This window comes from Brienomyrus brachyistius, chromosome 4, assembly GCF_023856365.1.
Source record: "Brienomyrus brachyistius isolate T26 chromosome 4, BBRACH_0.4, whole genome shotgun sequence".
NCBI classification, from domain to species: Eukaryota; Metazoa; Chordata; class Actinopteri; order Osteoglossiformes; family Mormyridae; genus Brienomyrus; species Brienomyrus brachyistius.
Window position 1 is genome coordinate 13,817,781 of NC_064536.1, and position 24,076 is coordinate 13,841,856.

Sequence of the window (24,076 nt, forward strand, 5' to 3'; positions counted from 1 at the left end):
ACAAAATCCCCGCGGACAGAGATCCAGGGCAGGAATCAGTCCTACTATCCTGACAGTTTGAGGCCACAGTGAATCCTTCTGTGCTGTCCAGCAATAAAAACTAATTATACTGCTGGAAAATTTAATTAAATTTTTATCTATTTATCTTACCAGCCAAGTCCATCTACTAATGTAAGCGAGCGCCAGGCAGCTGTCCTACATGTTAAATACATTTCAGTGAATATTCTTAATAAAGAAAAACTAAGAATATATATATAGTTTGTTCATTAGCAAAGAAATAAAAAATACATTCAGTCCTGTAATTACATAACGAAGAGGGGTATTTTTTTGTAAACACTTGGGTAGAGATGATGGGATTTGACGCACACACATGCAGGCGGGTCTCTGGGGGGGGGGGGGTTCATTGTGGTCTGTCACAGAGGGTGGCTAAACCTGGCTGGACGGTGGCACAGCTCCAGTTTATCATTTAAGAGCAGTCTAGAAACAAATTCTGCCACACTTCTGCTCCAATACACGAATGGCCATGGAAATGGCCCTTATCAGCTTGTGGGTGATGAAAATAATGTTTGTTGTATGATGCTCAGTCAGCCAGAGGCATCTTAAAGGGAGGGAAGTCAGGGCGATTTTAAGGGCTCCTGAGTGACTGAGACCCTAACATGAATGTCTATGCTACAACGTTAATATGCAGCACTGACTGTGTTGCGTTGTGAATGTAAATGTCACATCACTGTTAATGTAGAACTTTACTGCAGTAGCATGAATGTAAATATTACAGGGCTGCTAGTGTAACGCTAACATTGCAGTAACATGAATGCAAATGTTACAGCTCTGCTAATGTAACAAAAACACAGCAGTAACATGAATGTTTCTGCGCTGCTAGTGTAACACTATCACTGCCGTAACAGGAATCTAAATGTGACAGTACTGATAATGTAACACTATCACTGCTGTAACATGCAACATTAATGGCACACATGCAACATCAGTTTCATTAATTTTTATCTTATGATCTTATTAGGTTCTGAGGGAAATTTCTGGATTTATGCGTAAGCGAAATCTAAACCCCAGCACCAAAAACTGTCTGACTTGCATGAATGTCCTTAGTGTCAGTTGGACATCGTCTGAAAACAACATCTCAAAGTTTAACAAGTCAGAAAAAGAGGCCCATCATTAGGCAGACATTATGGGCAAAATAGGATAAGTTATTGTGATGGAAGGTTTTCCATTGATTAAGGCCTGTCAACATTTACTCATTCAGTGATCGATCAGGTCACTCACACATTCACTGGTGTTTGAGTAGGTTCACTTTGCCCCCTAGCTTCCAGAATGTGACATTGCATCTGTTTTTATTCCGTCATTGAATGTTACCCAAAAAGACTTTCATTTATAATGCACCATTTGAAATACATTTTGCTGAAATTCAGAAATATTAGTAAGTTCTTTACTGTACTGCTGAATGCTATAATTCAGTCAGAAATTCAGTACTAAATGGTCCATGTACCATCAGTACCACATTAATTTGCAGCTTCTTACTTGCTTTTAGCCATCGATCTTCTATAATTTAATCTTTCTAGTACAGGTTCATGGTGAGCCTGCGGTATATCCAAGGAAGTACGGGGCACTAAGCAGGGGGGGCTTTAGGTAAAGCATCTTCCTCAAGGTTACTACTGTGGAAGGAAAATTCCAGTAGGACTTGGGGGGGGGAGCTGTAACATCAGCTTTCCTGCTTCACTACCTGCTTCACTACCAGCTTCCCTGCTTCACTATGGGCTTTAAAACGGATAAAAGGATCTGAAAAAAGATACAACTTTGTGTCACTTTTGAAATCCATATGTTTCAGGCTGAAGGTAAAGGTAGCTTTGCACAGTAGAGAGTTCAGCTGTGAATAGCTATGGATGGATGGACATGTAAATGTTTTAGTTTACTTTGCATTGTTTACTGATATAAATACCAATCTGTCAGATGCATTAAATGTAGAAAATAAGCTGGATACCCTTGAGTTTTAGAACAAATTTGCTAAAGAATTTAGCATGAAGGCCTTTGCTTAAGGACACAGAAGTAATGGTGGTACCTTCACCACTAAAGCGGTCCCACATACTGATTTATCACCACATTTCAGTTTCCTGTTGTTTTTTAAGGACTCAAACCTTAATTTAACTAATAATGAAACAACACAATTAAATAAAGCAATTTAAATGATTTATTCCCTCTGGGAATAAATAATATATTGTGAGATGGTTTGATCCAGGAAATTGAGAGTGAAACTGGCAACTCGCTGGCACCAAATGTTCTCTCTGTGTTTACCGAAATTAAAAACTCAGTCAAAGCAAAACGGACAAAAACTAATTCACGAGCGGTGCAGTTCAATATATAGTTGTGAGAAAGGTTATGAACCCCTTTGAATGATATGGTTTTCTTTATGAATGACTCTTAAGATACTATCTGGTTTTCATTTATGTCACGAGCAGTAGCGGTGTGTGAGACGGGGAAGCAGGAGAAGGAGGCGTAGGTCTGGGGAATACGGGATTTAATGGTGAACGGGAGTAGGGACATGAAACAGGCAACGCACGGCAGCACTGCACAGTAAGACTTCAATGACGCATCTACGGAGACAGACTGAACGCGGACGTAAATACACATGACAAATCGAAATAACAGGAAACAGCTGGCCACAATCTGGATTGCACACGTGGTAAAAGAGGGGGCGTGCCATACAGGAGGATCGGACGAGCAGGGTATCGCAATTTAAATCACAATTAAAATAAATTAAATAAAAAAGCACCTTAACTAGCAAGCAGCATAGACATTTTATACTGCTATATTTTTTATTATCTTTGGTAAACAACAGAAGATAGCACTGATTTTTCTATTTGAAAAAGGGTCTTTTTTAAATTAACTGGACTTGACTGGTATCCAGGTCCCTGAACATACCACTGATGTATGGTCTCTGTTAATGCCCAAGCTGTTCAGAACGTCGTCCTGGAAATAAACAAAAGACACCATGTGATTCTCTCCTTATGCCCATACTGTGCTAAGCTCAATTGTTTTCCCATCTGTAGAATATGAGGATTTGGCTAATTGAGCTGAGGTCTTTTGTGCATCAGGATTGTAATTATTTTCCTGCATTACTGCTCTTACTGTCATAGGCTGCATCGTTATTGGTGACCTTGTGATGTTCACTCTAAACGCTTGAGTCTCCCGCTTATGGGCCTAGTAAAGGTACGATGTCACAGTTCTAATTACTTTCTCTGTACTCCTTCTGATGCAACCGCAGCCTGTACACACACATCAGTCTGGCGTGTTTGGGTCATGGTGCCAAATTAGCACGTGTCATTTGAACAGAGATGGAACCCATGTTGTGTAGTTTGTACAGCCGCCACAAAAAAATAACTTATTGGTCAAAAAAATGGTACAGAGTACTTTTAAAATTTCTTTTGCTTCAGAATAACTATAAATAATAAAATAAAGGGTTAAATACAATCCATGTCAGTAGGGTTGGGCATTTGGGGTCCAAGCCCCGATTCATTTGGTTAGCTCAGACGTTTTAACAATCGTGCTCATAGTTTGAGAATTCCATACGTTCAACCGTCCTAGACCCAGAAAGCTCATTTTATCTTTATTTTCAGACTAGAATAACTCAATTGTACAGACTATAAAATCAATGGAATGGTACTACAACATGGTTGTATGTGCGATTAATCGTGTAATTAATCCACAAGGTATACTATCGATCGCAATTTTAAAAATCGACAGCTGTAATTCTCCGTTTTCCAGAGCAAAGAATTGATGCAGACGGTATAAAACTAGATAGAAAAGAAAATGAAAAACCAACTAGATTCAATGGATCGCGAAAGGGTTCTAATACGGACTTCAAAAAAACATGAGGATGCAAGAATCAGAAAACTTTTGTATATGTATGTTTTGCATGGTAATGTAATGACCTGATTGACTTTGTTTGCTCATTATGCTTCAAAATTACATTTTGGGCTAGAATTTTTTTTTCTGGGCTAGTACCTGTTTTACTCAACTAGCCCTGTTGCTTAGTCACAAACGTGTCACAAGGTTCACCCTGGTTACAGGCCCAAAAATGCTGGCTTGCTATATAGCTACTATAATTAATTTTCAGCTGAAGTATAGCGGTTACGAATAAATTGGCGACGCTATCCATGGATGAATGGATTCTTGTTGCTTACTGCCACCTAGTGGTAAATTTTCTCTTGCCTTCCACGTATAGCTGGTAATTTAGCTCCCATTTGATTTATAAGTCTATTTATTCATCAAGCCATAAACCCCAAAGCGCAAAGAAACTCCGTTCCCTGATTGTGTCATCTAAAGGGTCACACCGCCTGACTGTAAATGTGGATCATGTGATTTTCTAACAGTAGCAGGAGGCTATTTTTAAAGACTATCTAAAAATCAGGATTGGCCCCGCAGGAATAAATTTACCGAGACGTCGCTTTGGCCGGTACCACAGAATTGCCTCGGGCAGGTGGAAAACGCAGAAAGCCTGCCAGTGTTAATGAAGAGGATGATCATTTTATCTTTTCAGACCTGACTGAAAAACACTAGAGAATAAGAATAGTAGATTCGAATTTTTCAGTATCAAGATTAATATTTAGTATTTTTTTAATCTAGTGTATTTTTGGAAAAGGCCTCCCCCTAGCATTTGTCTCACTTGCTCTATCTACTGTAAATTCTTTTTGACACGTCTCGTTATGACTTTTGCCCCCGTCTTTCTTCCATTTTTCATAAGCAGCACTGGATTGCAGTGGAGCCTAGAGCCAGCCCCAGGAAGCACATTATTATTGCTGCTGTTGACCCAGCAACCGCAGCCCCACAAACTTCTCCCTCTCCCCTTTCAAACCGTCCTCGCACTCCTGCTCCTTCATTTCTAACAATTTGCCATAATGGCGATCAAGGGAATAGAATAGAATAGAATAGAATAATCTTTATTGCCATTGTACATTTAAACTCTTTGTGCTCCCCACTACTGTTATAAGTTATAAAAGATAAATAAAAAACAAAACTAGAAATAATAATATATACAATAAATCAAGCTGAATGATGAATCAAAGTGCAGTAGTACAATCATATATATTTTTAGCGACATTAAACGGGGTGGATATTTTTTAATGATCAGCAGTATCAAATGAAGACTATTACGATGCATCTTATTCCGTGCGTAACGCAATGATGTCCTATCTCGCCAGCGAACTCGCCAGCCTGCCAGAGGATGGCGCTGTGAGCCTAGAATTTCACTGTGTGAGTTTGACCTGTTTTCAATGACAGTTTCCTGTTAGAGAAAGGAAAGTAGAGGGGGGTGTAGGGGGCTGAACCATGAACCTGCAGCGTGCGTGTGTATGAGTGAAAGAGGCGGCGGGGCTCCACCAGGATGTGGTAGTGAAGGGGGAGGAAGCACCACCGCATGTTGGCAGCACTCTCGTGTCGGCCGGCCGTGGAGAGAGGAAGCGGTGCCGCTCAGCCGGGAGCTCGGCTGTACGCCGAAGCTGGGGGATCGCGGATGTTGCGGATGGAAAGGGGCGAGTCGGACGCCATCTGACAACGTGGAGAGCGATCGATGCGAGGTCTGAGCTGTTCGCGGAGATTGGATCTCTAAAAACCTGCGAAGTAATCGCCCTTCGATTGGCGGGGGTAAGGTTTCTGCAGGTCCGCTGTCTGGCTGGATATCCGTCCACGTATCAAGGGCAGCGTTGATGCAGCATGCGGACTGAATCGGGAGAGTATGGGAACACCCCCCTCCACTGACTCTCGTGTTACTTTGTTGCGAACTTTTCTTTTTTATCATTTTTGGTTACTTTTTATTGCCCGAAGGAGCATTTTGAAACTTTTGGTTGGGAGAGAAAAGGCGTGGAAATGAGCGCCGAGGCGAAAAGCGCGGCGCACCAAGCGGATCCAGACGGGACGAGCTCCCGGGATAAGAAACGGGGACATGAACAAGACGGAGCGTACGGTCCGCCGGGGAGCGCCGCGGACCCACCGCATCCCGCCGACCCAGAGAGGGAACCGCGGTCCTCCGCCGCCGATGTCACTCGCATGTGGATTCAGTTCGCCAAGACCTTCGCTGTCATTTTCCCCATTTACGTGCTGGGGTATTTCGCCTTTAGCTTCAGTTGGGTTTTAATAGGGCTGGCCCTTTTTTTCTGGTGGAGAAGGAATAAAGGAAATAAAAATGGCAGGCTGAACAGAGCTTTGGCTTTCCTGGAGCAAGAGGAGCAAACGTTCCGGCAGGGTCTCCCAGCTTCGGAGCTGCCACCATGGGTAAGAACCTGGCACTTACAAATACGCGTTTTACTTCTGCTAACTTTTATGCGTGACCAAGCCAAGGAGAAACACAAACATCTCAATATGAACTACCTGAGATCACAAGGTACGTGTACATGTCACGTTTTCTGATCCCACGCCAGTGGAAAACCCAACATCGTATTATAGTTTTTTCCTGGTCGGCCCATGAATTCATGAGGCTTAATTGATCTAACTCACGTTTCTCCTAACACCCTCCCGTCTACCTTTGTCACCTCACTGTTTGTTTAGCGCCGAAATGAAACTTGTTCCAAACAAAAGTCTGAAGCGCCAAGAAAAATACAGGCTGGATTAGTGGTTTTGCCGCTCACTGTAACTGGTCACACCTCACCTGGCGTTAAATTTAATATGTCTGCCGTGCACCACTGAACAGTTACGTTTGGGTTCAGACTTAATCTGTTTATCTTTAGTACACATTAACTGCTTGTTTGCCTGTTGGTGTTTTTATAGACATGCACTGCCTGATTCAGACTTGCCTTCTGTCTTTAGGGTAAACAGTAATCATCTTCCCCTTTTGGGATTTGAACCAGTGCCCCTCCTGTTTTATCCATTGTTGCCCCGGGTGAGTCATTGCGGGGCTCCTCATGACCTCGCAGTGCCACAGCTGTCTGGGGGTTGGGGGGTGGTGATGTGGCTTTAGTCCTGCCGTTTCTCCCAGAGCCCCCTTTCTCACTGTGCCTTAAATTAGGCCCCCGCAGTGAATGCGACCGGGTGGCTAGAGCGGTTATTTTAAGCCAAAAATCCGCCATGGCTCACCGAAAGTTGCCGTGTGGAGTTACTGCACCCCAGCAGGCTTCTTGGATCTGTTTGGAGTGACAGTATGGTGGGGGGTTATGGGAGTGGAAAAAAAATGAGGGTGTGTCAGGTGAGGCTGTGAGCAGGAAACACGAGACACGGCAGTCAGTTTGTACTAACAGTGGCCATTTTTAACGTCTCAGGACATGTGGCTGTTTGCACAGCGCCTGACTTTCGGGCGCGCCCAGCTGGCTGGGGAGTCCCCCCCCCCCCAGCCCTTGCACCCTCTGCATCCTGAGATGCCTCCCGCTGTCACGGGAAAAAGATGGATGGATGCCTGGCTGGCTCGTTAAAATAATGATGGATTAATCTCGACGGGATCCTGGCTAACGTTGCTTCCCGTTATTCCTCGTTCGAATCCAGTGGAATCGGTCCTTACCGCCAGTGTTTTTTGCCCGGTGACATTTCCTGCCTGGTTTGTGACATGGTCCCGTTTGTCCTTGAGTGTAGATGCACAGCAACCTTCCTTCGTCTTCCTTCAGTTTCACCTTTTTTATTGCAATAAATCATGTAAATCATGTGACTGGTGACGCCCATCGTGCTCGTGCTGCGTTCCACGTCTGCATTGCTGTTCTTTTCTCCCTCCTTCCTTTCTGCTATGTCACAGTGACTTGACGGGAGATCGTTTGACGTCTGATTGAACGCCGTCCTCCGACGGAATCGATGTGTTGCGGTTGCCCTCTATTACACAGCTCATTCTCCTAATTAAGTGCCTATATCTGGGCCTTGCATTCCTGCTTTCTACCAACCGGAAGCCTTTCTCTTCCCCTCTGGCAACACACTCCACGCTGGCCTCTATTTTGAGGCCTGAAGCTAACCTCCGAGGCTCCCCCAGAAGCAACCAATGCCAATATCTTGAGGCCTATGTACTGATTTTCGTTCCACCTCTGTGCTTAGGAGTCCGGCTATGCTAATTATTTGAGTAAACGTGCTAATTTCACAGCGTCCCTAGCCTCTGAGGCTACCGGCAGTTTAAACAGAGCTGGAAAACCCACATACACGCTCGCAGGGGACATCTGCAACCAGAAAGTAAAGCCGTGGCAGCTGTCCAGTGAACTGCACATAGGGCGCTTTGGAATACCGCGTGAATAAAGGCATTGTGAGGTCCCGCCTGGGGTATGCACTGTCAGGTGGAAAGTTGTCCATTTGACAGAGGCACTTCCTCACCTTCATAAGCTTGTTTTAATATGCTTTCTGCAAGGCAGTAGAAGGATTTCTGCAGAAGTCTGAGTTAACAGAGCGTGACTAATGCTTAACACAGTAGCTGGAGTTAGATCCAGGTGTGCTGTTAGCTGTGGTGATGGATTGATTTTTACATAAAATGTTTGCCTGTGCCTTCTTTCCGGTTGGCTGAGAAGATGTCCTGATTTGCATAGTGGGTGCTCATTGGCCGCTCTCGTGCCGTGCAGAGCAGTGGGAAACTATTCTGAGGAGTCTGGGCGTTTGGGTCCCTACAGGCCCGCATGCTGTCATGGGTGCCTGTTGCCTGTCCGACTCTCACAGACACGTGATCCAAGCAGAGTGGTGTAATTGAGGTACCCTTAGACCTGCGGAAAAAATGAACCCCTGAAGTCACCGCTCCGTCACTTGCCAGAATAAACGGCCAGGCGGCGTTAGTGTTCAGGGACTATTGCACGCCTTGCGGGTGAAAGAGGCCCATTGTGTGAAAACAAAAGTGGGCTTTGAGCGGGAGCACGGTTTATGACACGCCATGTGTCCACGAGCAGCTGCACAGCCGTCACTCTCTTATTCACTCCCGGCCCGCCAGCAGCTACTGCTGTGAGCCTCCTGGTCGCACACCTCCACCCCCCCCACCCCCCGGCTCCCTATTCTGAAGACACAGTTGGTTGGATCCAGCCTTATGGTTCCAGGAGAACTTGCTGATTCAGAGCAGTGTGCCTGCGGCGAAGGCTCCCATCACAGCCGAGGGAAGGATGGTCATTATTTCGTGCAGGAATAAGGCTGTTTGCGCCTGTGGGTGGCTGGGTGGGAGTGTGGGGGCGGCGTGTTTCCCCACAAATGCCGCCCTGGATCGTCGCGGCACCTGGAAGCGGATCCTCGCCGCGGCGTATCGGAAGCAGGCTGTCACCCGGGCTGCGGCTCCGGCCGTCTGTGCTGGCTGGCGCTGGTGGGCTGCCTGTTATTTCAGCGACGTGTGTGGGGGTAGCTGGTACAGAGAGGGCGCAGTATGCTTTTTGCCTGACAGGCCACTGACGGAAGCCGGGGGGCTGGGTGCGAGCGTAGCGGTGCGTTACTAGCTATAATGGGTCTCTGGATGCTTGTGGCACACGATCCCAGTTGGTGAGCCAAAGGGTCCATGAGGTAGACATCCTATTGTCCATGCAGACCCCACCCTAGTGCAACATGGGAGTCTCCGCCCACAGTCCATAGCGAGGCCATCCATTACTGAGGAAGCGGGTCTTTCAGATGCCTCTAATGTATTCTAGCCGTCGTTGGCAGTCCCAGCTCGTTCAAGCCGGGGCACAAAGCTTCTTGTCCACGACACTCTGACACACTGTCCAGAGCTGTCAAACGCAGCGGGGGCGTGGCCTAACCGCACTGGGGAAAATCGCTGAGGGCCGTACTGTTATTACAGGCCTTGTTTACAAACATCCACGATGGCTTCCCTTTCTACTTGAAGTTTCAAAAGGCTCTGCTATTTTTGGAGTAGCTTCCAATGCAACCATGGGCTGTGAAACAGCTTACTGGGAATGCCAAGGCATCTGTTATGTGACTGGGAATATTTGGCAAAGGGTGCTCCTCCTCGGTTTTCACAGGCAAGCCAATTCCCAGATCAGGGCCTTCGGGGTTGGGGCGTCACTGTGGCTACAGCGTCATCGAAGGGACATTCTCAGCCAGCTCTGTCATGACACTTTCAACATGTATATATGCTGGATCTTTAATGATGGCAGCGTCCATGAGCCTTGGCGAAATGCACATGTGCCATTTGCAGAATCGAGCTGCCATGAACAACAGAGGGCTGATAGGTGGAGCTTCACCATGCAGATTGAGCATCCCATTGGCAGAGGGCTGGTGGGTGGAGCTTCACTATGCAGATTGAACATCCCATTGGCAGAGGGCTGGTGGGCGGAGTCTCACCATGCAGTCTGAGCATCCCATTGGTAGAGGGTTGGAGGGTGGAGCCTCACCATACAGACTGAGCATCCCATTGGCAGAGAGTTTGCGGGTGGAGCCTCACCATACAGGCTGAGCATCCCATTGGCAGAGGGCTGGTGGGTGGATCCTCAATTTTGTTCGTTTGTCAAAACAGGTCCAGGCTGTGTGGGATGCTTTTTTGCAACACTCTTATGTAAGTAGTAGTCGGCGAGGGGGGGGGGGGGCAGCTTGGGAGTGTTTTTAGACTAATCTGTTCGGGCCGTGTGATCAGCATTTTGCCTAATGACCTGCTGTTCGTGGTCGTTAATGGAATGTGGGATAAACAGTGGCCAGTAGGGGGCAGGATGGTTGAAAAGCTGAATTACAGCAGACGATGCTCTCGTCTTAGTGCTGTGCCCATCGACTCATCCACACAGAGACTGTGAACAGTGCTATATGCTTTTATTCCAGACTCCAGTCGCCTTCTCCAGGCTGCTGGCTTCAGGAAATAGCTTCCCCGTGAGTCAGGGCCTGGCCTGAGTCCCGTGTGCGTTTCCCCCCATCCGTACCACGCCGAGCCACAAGCCTGCAGTCCTAAAAAGGAAGAGAGGAAAATTTGCCAGTGTTTCACGGCCATGTCGATCCGTGCACCTTAGCAGCACCCTACTGCTTTCCTGTCCTCCGTCTCACCGTCTCCGACAGCAGGCTGCCGAAGAAACAGCTCTGTCTGTTAATTCACTCGGAGTTTACCAGGCCAAGTCGTCCAGGGTGGCATGGTGGTTCACGACACAAAACCTGTAACGCTTAAGTTGCTTAATTCCTAGGGAAGGCCCCTACTACTGTCCCCAGGGAAGAGGAGTTAACCTGAATCTTAGAGCACCCAGGTGTTTAAATGTGTCAGCCAGAGAATAGCAATAACAGTAATAGTGTGTGTGTGTGTGAGGCTCGGTTTAGCGTACGCAGTGCAGAAGTCTGCGAGCGGCTTGCTCCGCCTCAAGGCATGTTTATCTACTTACAGTGGAGTGTGTTTACAGTGCTGCGCAATTTGGGAAATGCATTTAATTAGGCTGTTTGTCACAGCGCTGCCCGTTTCAGTCACATAAGAGCAGACTGCATTGGCTTGAGCCGGGGGAGCCGTGAAGCCTTTAGCTTTTCAGCAGGGCCACGCAGGTGGATCCGTCCATTATGGCTAAACACTCCCCTGCGCCACATTAGTGGGGAGCGAGAGCACGTTCCCGGATGACCTTTAGCTAATCGCCTTGTTGTAAATGCTTTTAATGTCCTTGCTCTTTCCTTGAGGAAACTGACGGAATGTGTGCTTTTTCAAAAAGTATGCTAATAACAGACGATATGTTGTCAGAGATGGACGAAGAAGGCGCCATTCTTGATGTCAGGAACACAGTTGGGGGCAGCTGGTAGCTCTTAGGAAAACGGGATTCCAATCAGAAAAGACCATTATGTTGCTCCCTTAAACAGATACACTTTTGGAATTGCTCTACTAAAACTTTCTGCTAATTCTCTAACTCGGGGACCTTCAAATCTGGACCTTGAATCCAAATCCAGGCTTTGTTTTCAATACTCCCAGATAGTTGGTTTAATAATTACTGACTCTGATTAGCCACAGAGGCTTCATTCCCAGCTCACAGGTAAAGGAAGGCTGGAAAATCAGCAGGGCTCGGACCTTGAGGACCGTGATTTGAATAGCCCTACTCTAATTGATGTTAGCGTCCTTGATCACAGCTTAATGCTCAGTGTTATTCTCAAAATATTGCTTGCTGCAGTTATTTAATGCCCTCAGGCTAACTCTTGTCCTAACCTGCTAAAACTGAAACTGACACTCTGGCTAACCTTGAAGTTGCCATAAATGGCTAAAGCTCTGCCTAATGCTCACGCTAACCCCTTAAAATATACCATCACTGGCTAAGACTCTGCCTAACACTCATGCTAACCCCCTAAAACATACCATCACTGGCTAAGACTCTGCCTAATGCTCATGCTAACCTCCTAAAACATACCATTACGGGCTAAAGCTCTGTCTCATGCTAACCCCCTAAAACGAACCATCACTGGCTAAGGCTCTGCTTAACTCTCATGCTAACCTCTTAAAACATACCATCACTGGCTAAGGCTCTGCTTAACTCTCATGCTAACCTCTTAAAACATACTATCACTGGCTAAGGCTCTGCCTAACGGTCACGTTAACCGCCTAAAACGTACCATCACTGGCTAAGGCTCTGCTTAACTCTCATGCTAACCTCCTAAAACATACTATCACTGGCTAAGGCTCTGCCTAACGCTCACGTTAACCGCCTAAAACGTACCATCACTGGCTAAGGCTCTGCTTAACTCTCATGCTAACCTCCTAAAACATACCATCACTGGCTAAGGCTCTGCTTAACGCTCATGCTAACCTCCTAAAACATACCATCACTGGCTAAAACTCTGCCTCACGCTCACATTAACCGCCTTAAACGTACCATCACTGGCTAAAGCTCTGTCTAAAGCTCACACTAACCCCCTAAAATGTACCATCACTGGCTAAAGCTCTGGCTAATGCTCAGGATAACTCTTGCTGTAACTGGCTGACAGCACCATTAGCGGCCTTGAACTCAGGTTAATGTTCAGTTTTTCCAGACTGTCGTTTGTTGCAATTAGCTAAACCCCTGAAGTTAATTGTAATCTGAACCTGCTAATGTTCATGCCAACCCTCCTGAAGTTGGCATAACTAGCTAAATCTCTGGCTAACGCTCATGCTAACGACCTAACACATACCAAAACTGGCTATTGCTCAGGACAGTGCTCAGGCCAACTCTGAAAAAAATACAGTAACTGGGTAATACTCATACACCTCAATAAAGTATAGCATCACTCATGTGCTGGGGTTCTGCCCCGAGCTGGGCCTGCCAGTTTAACACAGAGTTCCTACTATCTGGTCAGCATGTTGCAGCCCTTGTTTCAAATGACATGTTAACAGCCCCAGGCTGGCATTGTGCCCTCCCGTTCTCCAAGGGACCATCCACTCTCTGATCATCATACCATGCTGTCTCAGTAGGCAGATGTTACCTCATTACACACTCAGGCCAGATGCTGGGCTTGTCACTTTGCTCATCGCTGTTCATTTCATCCACGGTTGGCTCACATAACGTACATTGGAGATCTACAGCTTTGATGCTTGATGTCTACTTATCTTTGCTCATGGTTTTCCCACTTTGAATCTGAGCCTTGAGACCAAAAGTTACCCTGTTGTGTCGATCCAGGATGCTAACCCCTCACACAAGCTCTATGTAGCTGGTTATATGTCCAGTGCTCCTGTATTTTGTGTCCTCTAAACACTTATCATGTGCGTGGTGAGTGGTTCAGTGGGCTACACCTCTGTGACTGTGACCGGAAGGTTGCCGGTTCTGGTCTCGGCAAGAATAGTCCCATGTCCGTGGGTCCATAAGCAAGGCCCTTAGCAAGGGGTCCAGGATGACCCCGTGCTTGGCCTTGCCTGTATATGTGTCTGTATGCAGGGTTGCCAAATCTCACACATCTGGCGTGACACTCACGCTTTCAGACTCATGCTCACACAAGAAATCCTGTGGCAAATCTATGTTCCATTCCATTATAAACCTAAAATTAGCTACATCAGAAGCGTTCGGGGTAGTTTGTACACTGTACAGACTGTTCACAAGATGATAAAACTCTTGCATACATGTAAATGCGTGTGGATGTGTGCGCAGACCTGTCTCGATTTGAAAATCTCACTCTTGAAGTTGACCGAAGCTGGCATCCCTGAACATAAGAAATTTACAAACGAGAGGCCAGCCCATCAAGCTCGTTTGGGGAGAACTTAACTAATGGCTCAGAGTTGTTAAAATCTAGCTCTGATTTAAAGGAACCCAGGGTTTCAACTTGCGCTATACTTGCAGGAACTACAACTTCCATACTCTCCAACTACGCGCTGTGTAAAGAAGTGCTTGGTCAAATTCGTTTTAAAATGTTCTCCCGCTAACTTCCCTGCTATATGTCTCATGGAGAACAAGGTGGGATAGGTGGAGACACCTTCCAACATACCTGTAGTCATACTTGTGCAAATGGCAAATTAAAGGGTCATTTAATTTCAAAGGAAATGGTGTGTCTGTCAGTATTAATGCCCGGCTCTTTGATTTCAGGTTCACTTCCCAGACGTAGAGAGGGTAGAGTGGTTAAACAAGGTGAGTCTTTACCTTTCTGTTATGTCTTACATTTTTTGGGTTGTTGTTGTTGTTTCTCATCGTTGGTGGGTAGGTAATCCTTTTTTTTTTTTTTTTTTTTTTTTTTTTTTAAACTTTTGCCCTGTTCCACATTTTCTTGACTTCGTTGCAGCAGGGTGTTATAAATAGGATGATATCTGGAACTCTACTGGTCTGCTTTCTGTCTTTTCGTTCGTTCTCTCTCTCTCTCTCTCCCTCCCTCCCCCCCCCCCCCCCCCCCCCCCCCCCGCCCATTCGGTCATGTCCTGTGGTAATCCAAGGGGATCCAATCTCTAAGATGCAGCTTGTCCTCAGGGTAGTGTAAGGACAGTACACCCATACCTCGCTAATGAGGATTTGCATTAAAGCTGTGAAGCCTCCGTTTGATTGGTGCTCAGAGTCACATGATACGAAATGTTGCTGCAGCGCGTCACCTATTTTTTTTTCCTCGGTGATCAAAATTTATTGGCCGTCAGAGGCACGACTCCTGGAGTTGGTGATTTGTGATCATCGCGGTACGATCGCCACGCAGACAACGAGTTTTCTTTCACTGTCAGTGTTTGTTCTTCCAGAACTCATTGGTCAATCATTCTGTCAGGCATTTGTGCCAATGAAATGCTAACAATTGAAACCCGATCGCAGTATAGAGAAAAGTGCCTACACTTTCAGATATATCCATGCCAGAAGGCTTTGGCTCTCAGCCCAACTGCCTTGCGGCTGTAAGGTAGATATCAGTAAAACGTGACCTCTCACTGACATTAGAAACCGGACAGATAACCTTCATTAGTGGTTGCACTGCAAAATAAGAGGTCAAAGCCATATTTGTGTAACTCCCTTAATATTGTTATTCATGCAATATTAATTGATACACGTCACATGGCTGTTCATCCAGCACAAGCAATGCAGCACTGTATGTTAAACAGACTGTGTGACAATAGTCATTCATCAGAGAGTCAAAGTACATAATTATCTGGGACAACCTCAGGGTATGTTTTAGCACACAGCACCGTGCAAAGACCACAGACAAAGGCAGAGTTCCTGTTCACCAGCTCAGACTCAGTGTTGTCCAAGGGGTGACCTCGGACATGTATCTCGGGGGCTGGCCTTGTACACGACTCTTAGGAGGGTGAGCTCGGACACGACTCTTAGGAGGGTGAGCTCGGACACGACTCTTAGGAGGGTGAGCTCGGACACGACTCTTAGGAGGGTGACCTCGGACACGACTCTTAGGAGGGTGACCTCGGACACGACTCTTAGGAGGGTGACCTCGGACACGACTCTCGAGGAGGGTGACCTCGGACACGACTCTCGAGGAGGGTGACCTCGGACACGACTCTCGAGGAGGGTGACCTCGGACACGACTCTCGAGGGGGGTGGCCTCGGACACGACTCTTAGGAGGGTGAGCTCGGACACGACTCTTAGGAGGGTGACCTCGGACGTGACTCTCGAGGAGGGTGACCTCGGACGTGACTCTCGAGGGGGGTGGCCTCGGACACGACTCTTAGGAGGGTGACCTCGGACACGACTCTTAGGAGGGTGACCTCGGATGTGACTCTCGAGGGGGGTGACCTCGGACGTGACTCTTAGGAGGGTGACCTCGGACACGACTCTTAGGAGGGTGACCTCGGACACGACTCTTAGGAGGGTGACCTCGGACACGACTCTCGGGGGGGGGGTGACCTCGGACAACGAGTTCCAGACGATGACTCTGGACAGGATAGCCAGTCCCCTTCTCTATCTCCATATTTCTCCTCTTGCTCCGCAGACAGTCAAACAGATGTGGCCGTACATCTGCCAGTTTGTGGACAAACTGTTTCGTGAGACCATCGAGCCGGCGGTGAAGGGAGCCAACCCCCACCTCAACACGTTCTGCTTCACCAAGATCGACATGGGGGACAAGGTAGGAAGCTGAAGTAGTTTCGGACCCGTTCGGGGGGCGTCAAGCTGGCTGAAGTCCTGACATACAGGAGGACTGTCTTAATGCAGCAGTCAAATATAATTTTCCCTTAATTTTATTTAATCAGGTATGTAATTTAGTTACTTTAGAATTGGACCCATTAGCCGCGCTTTGAACCAGAGGAGTGTGGAATGTTGTGTCCTCCCATGTGACTCTGTTTCTGTCTAACCCTTTATCCATGATGCTGTCCACCACAATGGACTCCAGCTCTTGTTCTTGCACTTGGACTCTGCGGTACCCTGTACCGACCCAAAGTGGCATCACTCCCTCAGTTCTGACATCTCTTCGTCCGTCTCCCCAGCCCCTCCGAATCAACGGCGTGAAGGTTTACAGCGAGAACGTGGACAAGAGGCAGATCATCATGGACTTGCAGATAAGGTGACACCCATCATCCCCCGCCGCCGCCGTTTGCTCGCCCCCACTTCGCCCGCCTCCGTGCTGATGGGATGTCCGCTTCTGCCCCACCAGCTTCGTGGGGAACACGGAAATCGATGTGGACATCAAGCGCTACTATTGCAGGGCCGGCATTAAGAGCATACAGGTGAGGGGTCCGTGTCTTTAAAAAGCTGACTAGTTTAGTGCCGGTTTGTTTTTTTGTTTTGGCGGGGTGCGATCGGTTGTGACTAGTTATACATTTCAAATTAAATGAATGTGCTGGCATCCTGTAGCCTTGAGAAAGGGAAATGTGTTTTCTTATTAGGCTTTTTGGACAGGCATAATAGTTAGACAGGCCTGCAGTCTGCCTAGTTTTGTACAGGACCCATGGGTTGCAAAACCCATAAGGCTGGACTATGGACTTGGGTCATATGGAGGCACTATACAAATTTCTGCATCAGCTGATTTTTTTTCAGGGAATGTGGCACTAATCTGGATAGTCAGCGACAGCATGGCTGTCATTTCTGTCCCCGATAGGTGGCTGCAGGGGACTGGCGTAGGGGTGAGGCTCAGTCTTAGCACCCAGTGCTAATGTCTTACGGGGCGCGTTCTTCTCTGCCCCCTGGCGACCTCCCTCTCGGTCCAGACCCGCCACACACACACACAGACACACACGTCTGTTTTTGTTACCTCCCAGTTAGTGACAAGAAGCAGAAACTTATTCCTGGTAGTTACTGGCGAAGCAGACTAGCTGTTGTTTTTGTCATTATTCATTTTTATTTGCGCGCGATTCGCCGCGTGATTTTTGCGTTTTCTGTGCCTTGCTGGCAACCTGCTTTGAATACTTGACAAATTTGCTGACGAACAAAAGCAGGTTAAACCAATTTCAGCAACTCTGTCGGGCTGTTTTTTTTTTTTTTTTTTTTTTTTTTACTATTCATTTTTTTACCACACAAGGACAGAGACAAGAAAATGCTATCTAGCTTGTAAAGAGTCGTCTGGAGACCTGTTGCCAGCCAAATAAGGGCACGTTGATACAAACATGTCATCCCCATCCAGAGCTATTCTGGGCCAAGCAGATCCTTTTAAAGCTTTCCAGGAGTCCATCCCTGTAGCTTTTTGCAGTAGACCATTGGTTTCATGTAACTGCTGCCACTTTCATTCTGACTAATTTCCTGAGACCCCCAGGGCCGGGTTTGAGTCAGAGAGGTGACGTGCGCGTGTTGAAGTGCGGAATGGTGTCAACAGATGTTCAGGACACATGTGGACATCGCTCCCAGTCATAAGCATCTGGTCCCTTTCTGGAAAGCCCATCAGTCCGACATCCTGTGTGTCTGTCTATGTCTGATATGACCTCATATCTTCCAGATGGAGGAAGAAAGCATCCATGGAGTCCACAAACCTTGAGACACCGTCAGGAGATGTTGGAGTAACTCGTTACTGGCCATCTTACTGTCTCTGTCCATGTGTATCACAGCTGCATGGTGTGTTGAGGGTCGTCATGGAGCCTCTTCTTGGAGACATGCCCTTGGTTGGAGCCTTGGCCATCTTCTTTCTGAAGAAACCGGTATGTACCACCTCTTCTCTTCACAAGAAACTGGTTTGTTCCGGTTTCAGTACTATTTTAGATAGCATTCACTGGACACACCCTTCCTATTTAATCTCTTGCTGTTTGTCAACATCCTATGCTGATCAAAGCCCGATAGCTGCTCTCAATGGGCACTCCAGTGCCTCAGATGTGAGGAAATTATGCTGCCTCACCCCGCATACGTGTGCTGATAACTCCCAGAGGTACCATGAGTCCTCTGAGTGACAGGTCTGAGGATCCAATCGGGAGGGAGGGTCAGGCGGGACTCTGATAGCATTGTCTCACAGCTTGTTTTGACGGAGAACATTGGTTTGGGACTTGTAGATATCAGAGGCCAAAGGCGACCTCAAAACTTCTGAGAAGTGCTACAGCCAGGGCCCATATCATGCAGTGTTTGCTTTAGGCACTTTGTACATTTCAGGTTGTTATGTTCTTTAGCAAACAAATGGCACGGGGAATACGATTTCCCACAATGCCCTGCCCAATCCAGCTTCGGAAGGACTGTCTCCTGTAGCTCTGTATCACCGGAGGGTCTCCAGTGGCTTTTCCAGTGGAAAAAGTTTGTCGTGTGGAATTGCATCCCGCTGGACAGTGTCCTCTCCATCTCATATTGACATATATGGTCTTTGGAGATCTGGAGACTGGAGTACCGGAAAGAGCAAAGCCACATTGTTTGTTTGCTTTTGTTGCCTCTTTTAATATTATGTTTATTCCCCAGCTCTTTAATCCAGAGTCACTGCACCTTGTATCAGTTGTGGTGGCTGAATATTTTCTGGGGAATTTCAGTAATTTGCCCGAGTATGCGACAGCATGGTCTTTCTCAAGGTTTGAAGTAGAAAATCAGGTTAGTCTGTGCCCTTAAACTGGCATTATTTAATCTGGGAAACTAACCATCGTCAATCCTGGTCTGGAGAAAGCATGATTGGGCATTGTCAGCCCACGTGACTTAACAGGCATCAGAGAGATGTTTGTTTTGGTTTAAAAGCTAATTGGCAGTTGACAAGGCGATGGCTGGGGTGTTCTCCGGGCATAGTACTCACTCTGTGTATGAAGTGCCACAGGGCAGCTTGCAGTCGGCGCCTGGCAGATGACAGGAAGTGGCCTTTTAACTTCCTGCGGTTGCTGCTGACTGTTGTCTTCGGGGTTTCCTTGTGGGAGGGTTCCTGTGAGGTGCTGAGGACTCTCTGGTGAACAGGCATGTCCTAGAGCAGAGGTTGCTCACTTCTCGACTGGGACGGGGTGGCTTTTATGTTCCAAGACACAGCGTGTGGCTTTAACAACTAGGACTCTAGACCCTTAAACAAGATCTTGTTTCTTATGGTTAGTCATGAAAATGCCGCAGAAGACGGATGACCTTGTAAAGACACGATTAAATCTTCGCAGGAGAGATACAGATCATTCTTCCTTTAATCAAAGGCATGTGCTCATTTAGGGCCGTCGTGTTGTTGTGGGTCAAGTTGTGTTATGCAAGTTTGCCTTGTAAACTTCGGTGAGATTAACTGCCCCGCCCCAGTCCCCGTGTCTCGGTGGGGCCCATGACCAGGACAGAGTTTCTGCGTGTTTGTTTGGTTACCATAGCAGCTGCCTGACTCAGTTACCACCACTAAGTCAGGCACCTCCCGTCCTTTTATGGGGAAAAACGCTTTTAATTGCAGACTCCAGTCACATGGGTCGTAGCTGCTTGGGACGTTATTCGTGGAGACAGTGTAGCATCACGCAGACTCTCTGAGAGAGCGCCTTGGTCTTCTCCATAGTTCCCATCTGCCTCGGAATCTGTGGCTCTAGCTCTCCGTAAGCCAGAGCAAGGCCCCCATAAACCACTACAGCAGACATCCCTTGCACTTATACACACCAATATTCAGAATCACTTCCAAACGTCACTCAAACTTCGCCTTCGAGGTCGTCAGGCGTACAGGTTTAAACTGGCACCTGACTGACACCTGAAGCACCACGAACAGCACGACTGATCTCAGAGAGAACTGGAGTTAGAGAGAGGTCTAGCGTCCCCCTGTTGCCCTGGAGGTCCAGTTTAAACGCCAATGTGTGCTGTAGGGAAGGTATTTAGTCACATTCTCTACCTTCCCAAGGTTCTCCACATTCCTCTGATGGTGAACTGAACAAGTCACAGCGTCGTCCTTGATGATTCATGGTGTGAAAATTTGCACAGGTCTACAAACCCAGGGTCAAATTGTGGGTCTCTCCTTCTGCTGTGAGTTTTCACAGAACACCCTCATGTTACACCGGGCAGTGGGATGGTGTTATGATGTTGTTATGTGTATGTGTAAACAAGGAGACTTTGCTGTTATTTATTTTCTTTTTTTGTTACTTTTTTTATGCAGTAGAAAAATAAAAAGTTCCCTAAACTGGTTTCCAGACAGGGGAGTTCTTGTTTTTATTGCCAAACGACACACTAGCCTAGTTGTGGGCGGGCAGCTCATCTGTGGTGTAACCGTGGCGACCTGCCCCGGTGAGAGCGGCTGGTCTTTAACGGGGGTGTGGCCATGATGCAAATCGTCACGTCCAGCTGTCATCCACAGACGGGCTGTGGATCCCGCCGTTACCCGCGGCACCCAGTCTGACCTGTACTGGCTTGGGCTGTTGTGGTATTGCTTACGTATCTAGATTGTCTTTTATTTTATTTTTAATGCGTTTTCCCAAATTTATACAGGGGAATATTTCAAAGATTTCCAAAAGACAGAGGAGTAAGGGACCCACCAGCCAGCGGTATCCGAATCCCATGTCCGCCTCTGGCTACCTTCGCTCACCTCCTGGGGCGTTTTTAAAGGATTTAGAAGTGTTTGAGTGACCGTGAGCGTGAAGCACACGACCGCGGGGGCCTGAAGCAGCACGTATGCGCTGCTTCAGCGGTACTTCCTGCCTCTGTGTCCCCCGGTAGACCTTTGTTGCAAATTTCCCCCGACCCATCATTATGTGATACTGCATAGTCAGTCTCTCAAGGTCTTGAGAAAAATTTTATTAGATTGTGCGACATATTCTTCCTGTTTGTCTCCTCAGTTAGTTCCATGATAATCTGTAAAGAGTCCGAGGCTTAAAACCTACCTTTGATCCTTTTCAAGAAAGGAAATGTTTGCCGAAGCTGTAGTTGACCGTAAGAAGTGATTTCTGCTGGGTGCCACCAGCTGGCCTCGCAGTGCATTGCAGTGCTCTATAGGAGATCAGGTCATGTGACCCATGCTTGTAGTCATGTGAGAGATATTGTCCTTGTAGTCTGACTGTCAGCACAGTCAGCAAGAGAGAAGCTTGTTTTTTTTTTTTTTTTTTTTAAGCTTTTTGATTTGACAGACCTGTTCTAGAATCTTCGTTTAATAGCAACTCTGATACAATTAAAGCTGCAGATAATGAAATGGGTTTTAAATAAATGAAAGTGCAGGGTGGAGAGTGCAGGGTGCCGCCCGGCCGCAGCCGCCCGAGTGACTGCCGTGCCCCCAGCACCTTCCTCCCTGCTTCTTCTCCTTCGGGTTGTCGCTCAATGTCACTGGTTCATTTCCTGAGGATCGGGGATGTGTCACGTGCCACTTCATTAAACCCTCCCTAACCCCCCCCCCCCCCCCCCCCGTTCATCCTCGCAGGCATAAATCCCGTGCTATAATGCAGCCGTCTGTGTTTCAGAAGGTCACTCTGTATTTAGTACAAAAACATTTTCCGTTCTGTTTCCCCCCCCCCCCCCCCCCCCAGCTTCTGGACATCAACTGGACCGGCCTGACGAACATGCTGGATATTCCTGGGCTTAAGTAAGTTCTGGAGAGACTCTTGTATCTGGTTCATATGTCCATCAGTAGAGGTCGATTTTTGCCTGTGGTTTAACCCTCAAAGTTTGTGTGACATAGCAACCCCCTTCAAATGCAGAAATGGTACAGTCCAGCTCAGCTGCTTTTACTACTTGGGCAAGTTCCCAAGAGTGGGTCACAGTGATCAGCATGGTGTGGGGCAGTAGGGCGCTGACATCCCAACTGCCCAGGCTGGTATGACCTTCTTCATCCCTGGGAGGATCTGTTGTGAAATTTGCTCTCAGTCCTTTGCTCTGGAATGTGTCTTTGTGCGAGCTCTGCCATTGGTCTGTGTCGCTCTAAAAATGTGGTTTCGAGCAGCATGACCTTACCTTCAGCTCCCCTCCAGTCCTTTTTTTTTTCTGACAAGAATTGCTGTGAAGTCATTGGTTCAAGACCGTGATGTCACGTTTTCTGAAGACGCCCCCCTCCTCCCCTGCAGACCCTGGGAGCTGATGGGACGAATTAGGCCAGCTGGCAACCCAACACCTGCCCCTCCCAGTGCCACCCCCCTGGATGCCTCCGCCTCTCCCATCACAGCCTCTGGGGGGGCGAGGACTGGGTGTCTCGGGTTACCTTTGGGCGATTTGTAGTTCATGCCAGAAACGTATAAATGGGATCTCGACTCCGGGAACAGATCTAGTTTATTTTATTTAAGTCGTTTTGCCTGTGAGAGGGCAGCTTTGGGAGAAGGGGTGTCCCAATTTTGCCCCAACCCCTATATCATTGTCCCTGAGTGTGTCTGACCCACAAAGAAGGATTAAAGTTTCCAGTCACAAGATTCCCCCCGTCACCATTTAAAAATGTTTCAACCTATTATTGTTTCTCTAGCATGCACACTCATCCAGAGGTTCCAGAAATAAAATGCTAGCATGCTACGCTAATCAACTTTTGGTGGACGGTGCTTGTATTTGTCTGGAAACCCATGAGGTTCTGGGAAATAAGTGTCCAGTGATTTAAGCCCCTCTGCTGCAGTCTGGCAGCTCCCCCCAACAAACAAGGGGTGGTTCATTAGCCTTTTCCGTGCACATTCGGTCTCTGTTTCCCTTCAGCGGCCACAATTAAATATGTTGTAAGTCTGGCATTTTTCTGCAGTGAGGGAGCCTGTGGGGGAGGGATTAAGGTTTATCATTGGAAAGGGGGGCGTTCTTTAAAACAAGCCCTCTGGTTGGAGTCAGTTGCAAAGGATGCCGCTGCCCCCTGGTGGCAAAGGGAAAGTCTAGCAGTCTTGTGAACACAGTGAGACAAATCTGAATTTTCAGCTCTACGCATCCAATATACCCAGACCGTAACTATTCGTACCTTATCTGTGGCTGAATTATTGCCCTCTGCAGCACAAGTGGTAAAATTTACATTTTGTTCCCTGCGTAATCTTAGATGGTTGCTTGTTTGCTTTAACAGATAAATGTAATCGAAGCTTTCTTGACGTTTCCTGGGTGTGGTTGCCCGAAAGCTAAACAGGAAGTAGAGGTGTTGGCGCACCCTCCTGCCTCATACTTTTAATCATGAAATATTTTCATTTACTCTGTTTGCCGTGTAGTTTCCACGGTGCTCAGGTCCCCACTTCTGGCGCTGGGTTTGAAGTGGGTGACACTATAGAGGAGCTCTATTCATAGATGTTCTGAACTTCTGCTGGAAAGTAGGGTCTCTGGCCCTGATTTGCCTCTGGCGTGAACGCAGCCCAGTTTCTTGACAGATACTCATCTTCAGTAGGAGGGTTTGTGCACCTCGGGGGCAGCGATAGCTCAGCTGTGGGGGTAACGTCGTGTCCCCGCCCCCTCTCTCTCTCTGCTGGCAGTGGCCTGTGCGACAACCTGATCCAGGACATCATCTGCAACTACCTGGTCATGCCCAACCGCATCACCATACCTCTGGTGGGTCAGGTGCAGCTGTCGCAGCTTCGCTTCCCCATGCCCAAGGTAAGAGGCTGCATGTGGCTCT

The 24,076-nt window shown here is 47.4% G+C and overlaps 1 protein-coding gene across 5 annotated transcripts in view; it reads left to right on the forward strand.

Moving 5' to 3' along the window:
* Positions 1 to 5,319: 5,319 nt before the first annotated feature.
* Positions 5,320 to 24,076, forward strand: part of LOC125740044 (extended synaptotagmin-2-like) — a 30,446-nt gene continuing 11,689 nt past the window's right edge. For 3 of the 5 annotated variants that reach the window (XM_049010735.1, XM_049010736.1, XM_049010737.1), the window contains exons 1-8: positions 5,321 to 6,279; positions 14,367 to 14,408; positions 16,193 to 16,327; positions 16,686 to 16,762; positions 16,853 to 16,925; positions 18,237 to 18,326; positions 22,044 to 22,099; positions 23,934 to 24,054. In XM_049010735.1, the coding sequence (XP_048866692.1) occupies positions 5,875 to 6,279; positions 14,367 to 14,408; positions 16,193 to 16,327; positions 16,686 to 16,762; positions 16,853 to 16,925; positions 18,237 to 18,326; positions 22,044 to 22,099; positions 23,934 to 24,054 (999 nt within the window). In that variant the 5' untranslated portion in view covers positions 5,321 to 5,874. Of the gene's footprint in view, positions 6,280 to 14,366; positions 14,409 to 16,192; positions 16,328 to 16,685; positions 16,763 to 16,852; positions 16,926 to 18,236; positions 18,327 to 22,043; positions 22,100 to 23,933; positions 24,055 to 24,076 lie in introns of all 5 variants that reach the window. The other 2 variants (XM_049010734.1, XM_049010738.1) reach the window with 2 other exon arrangements.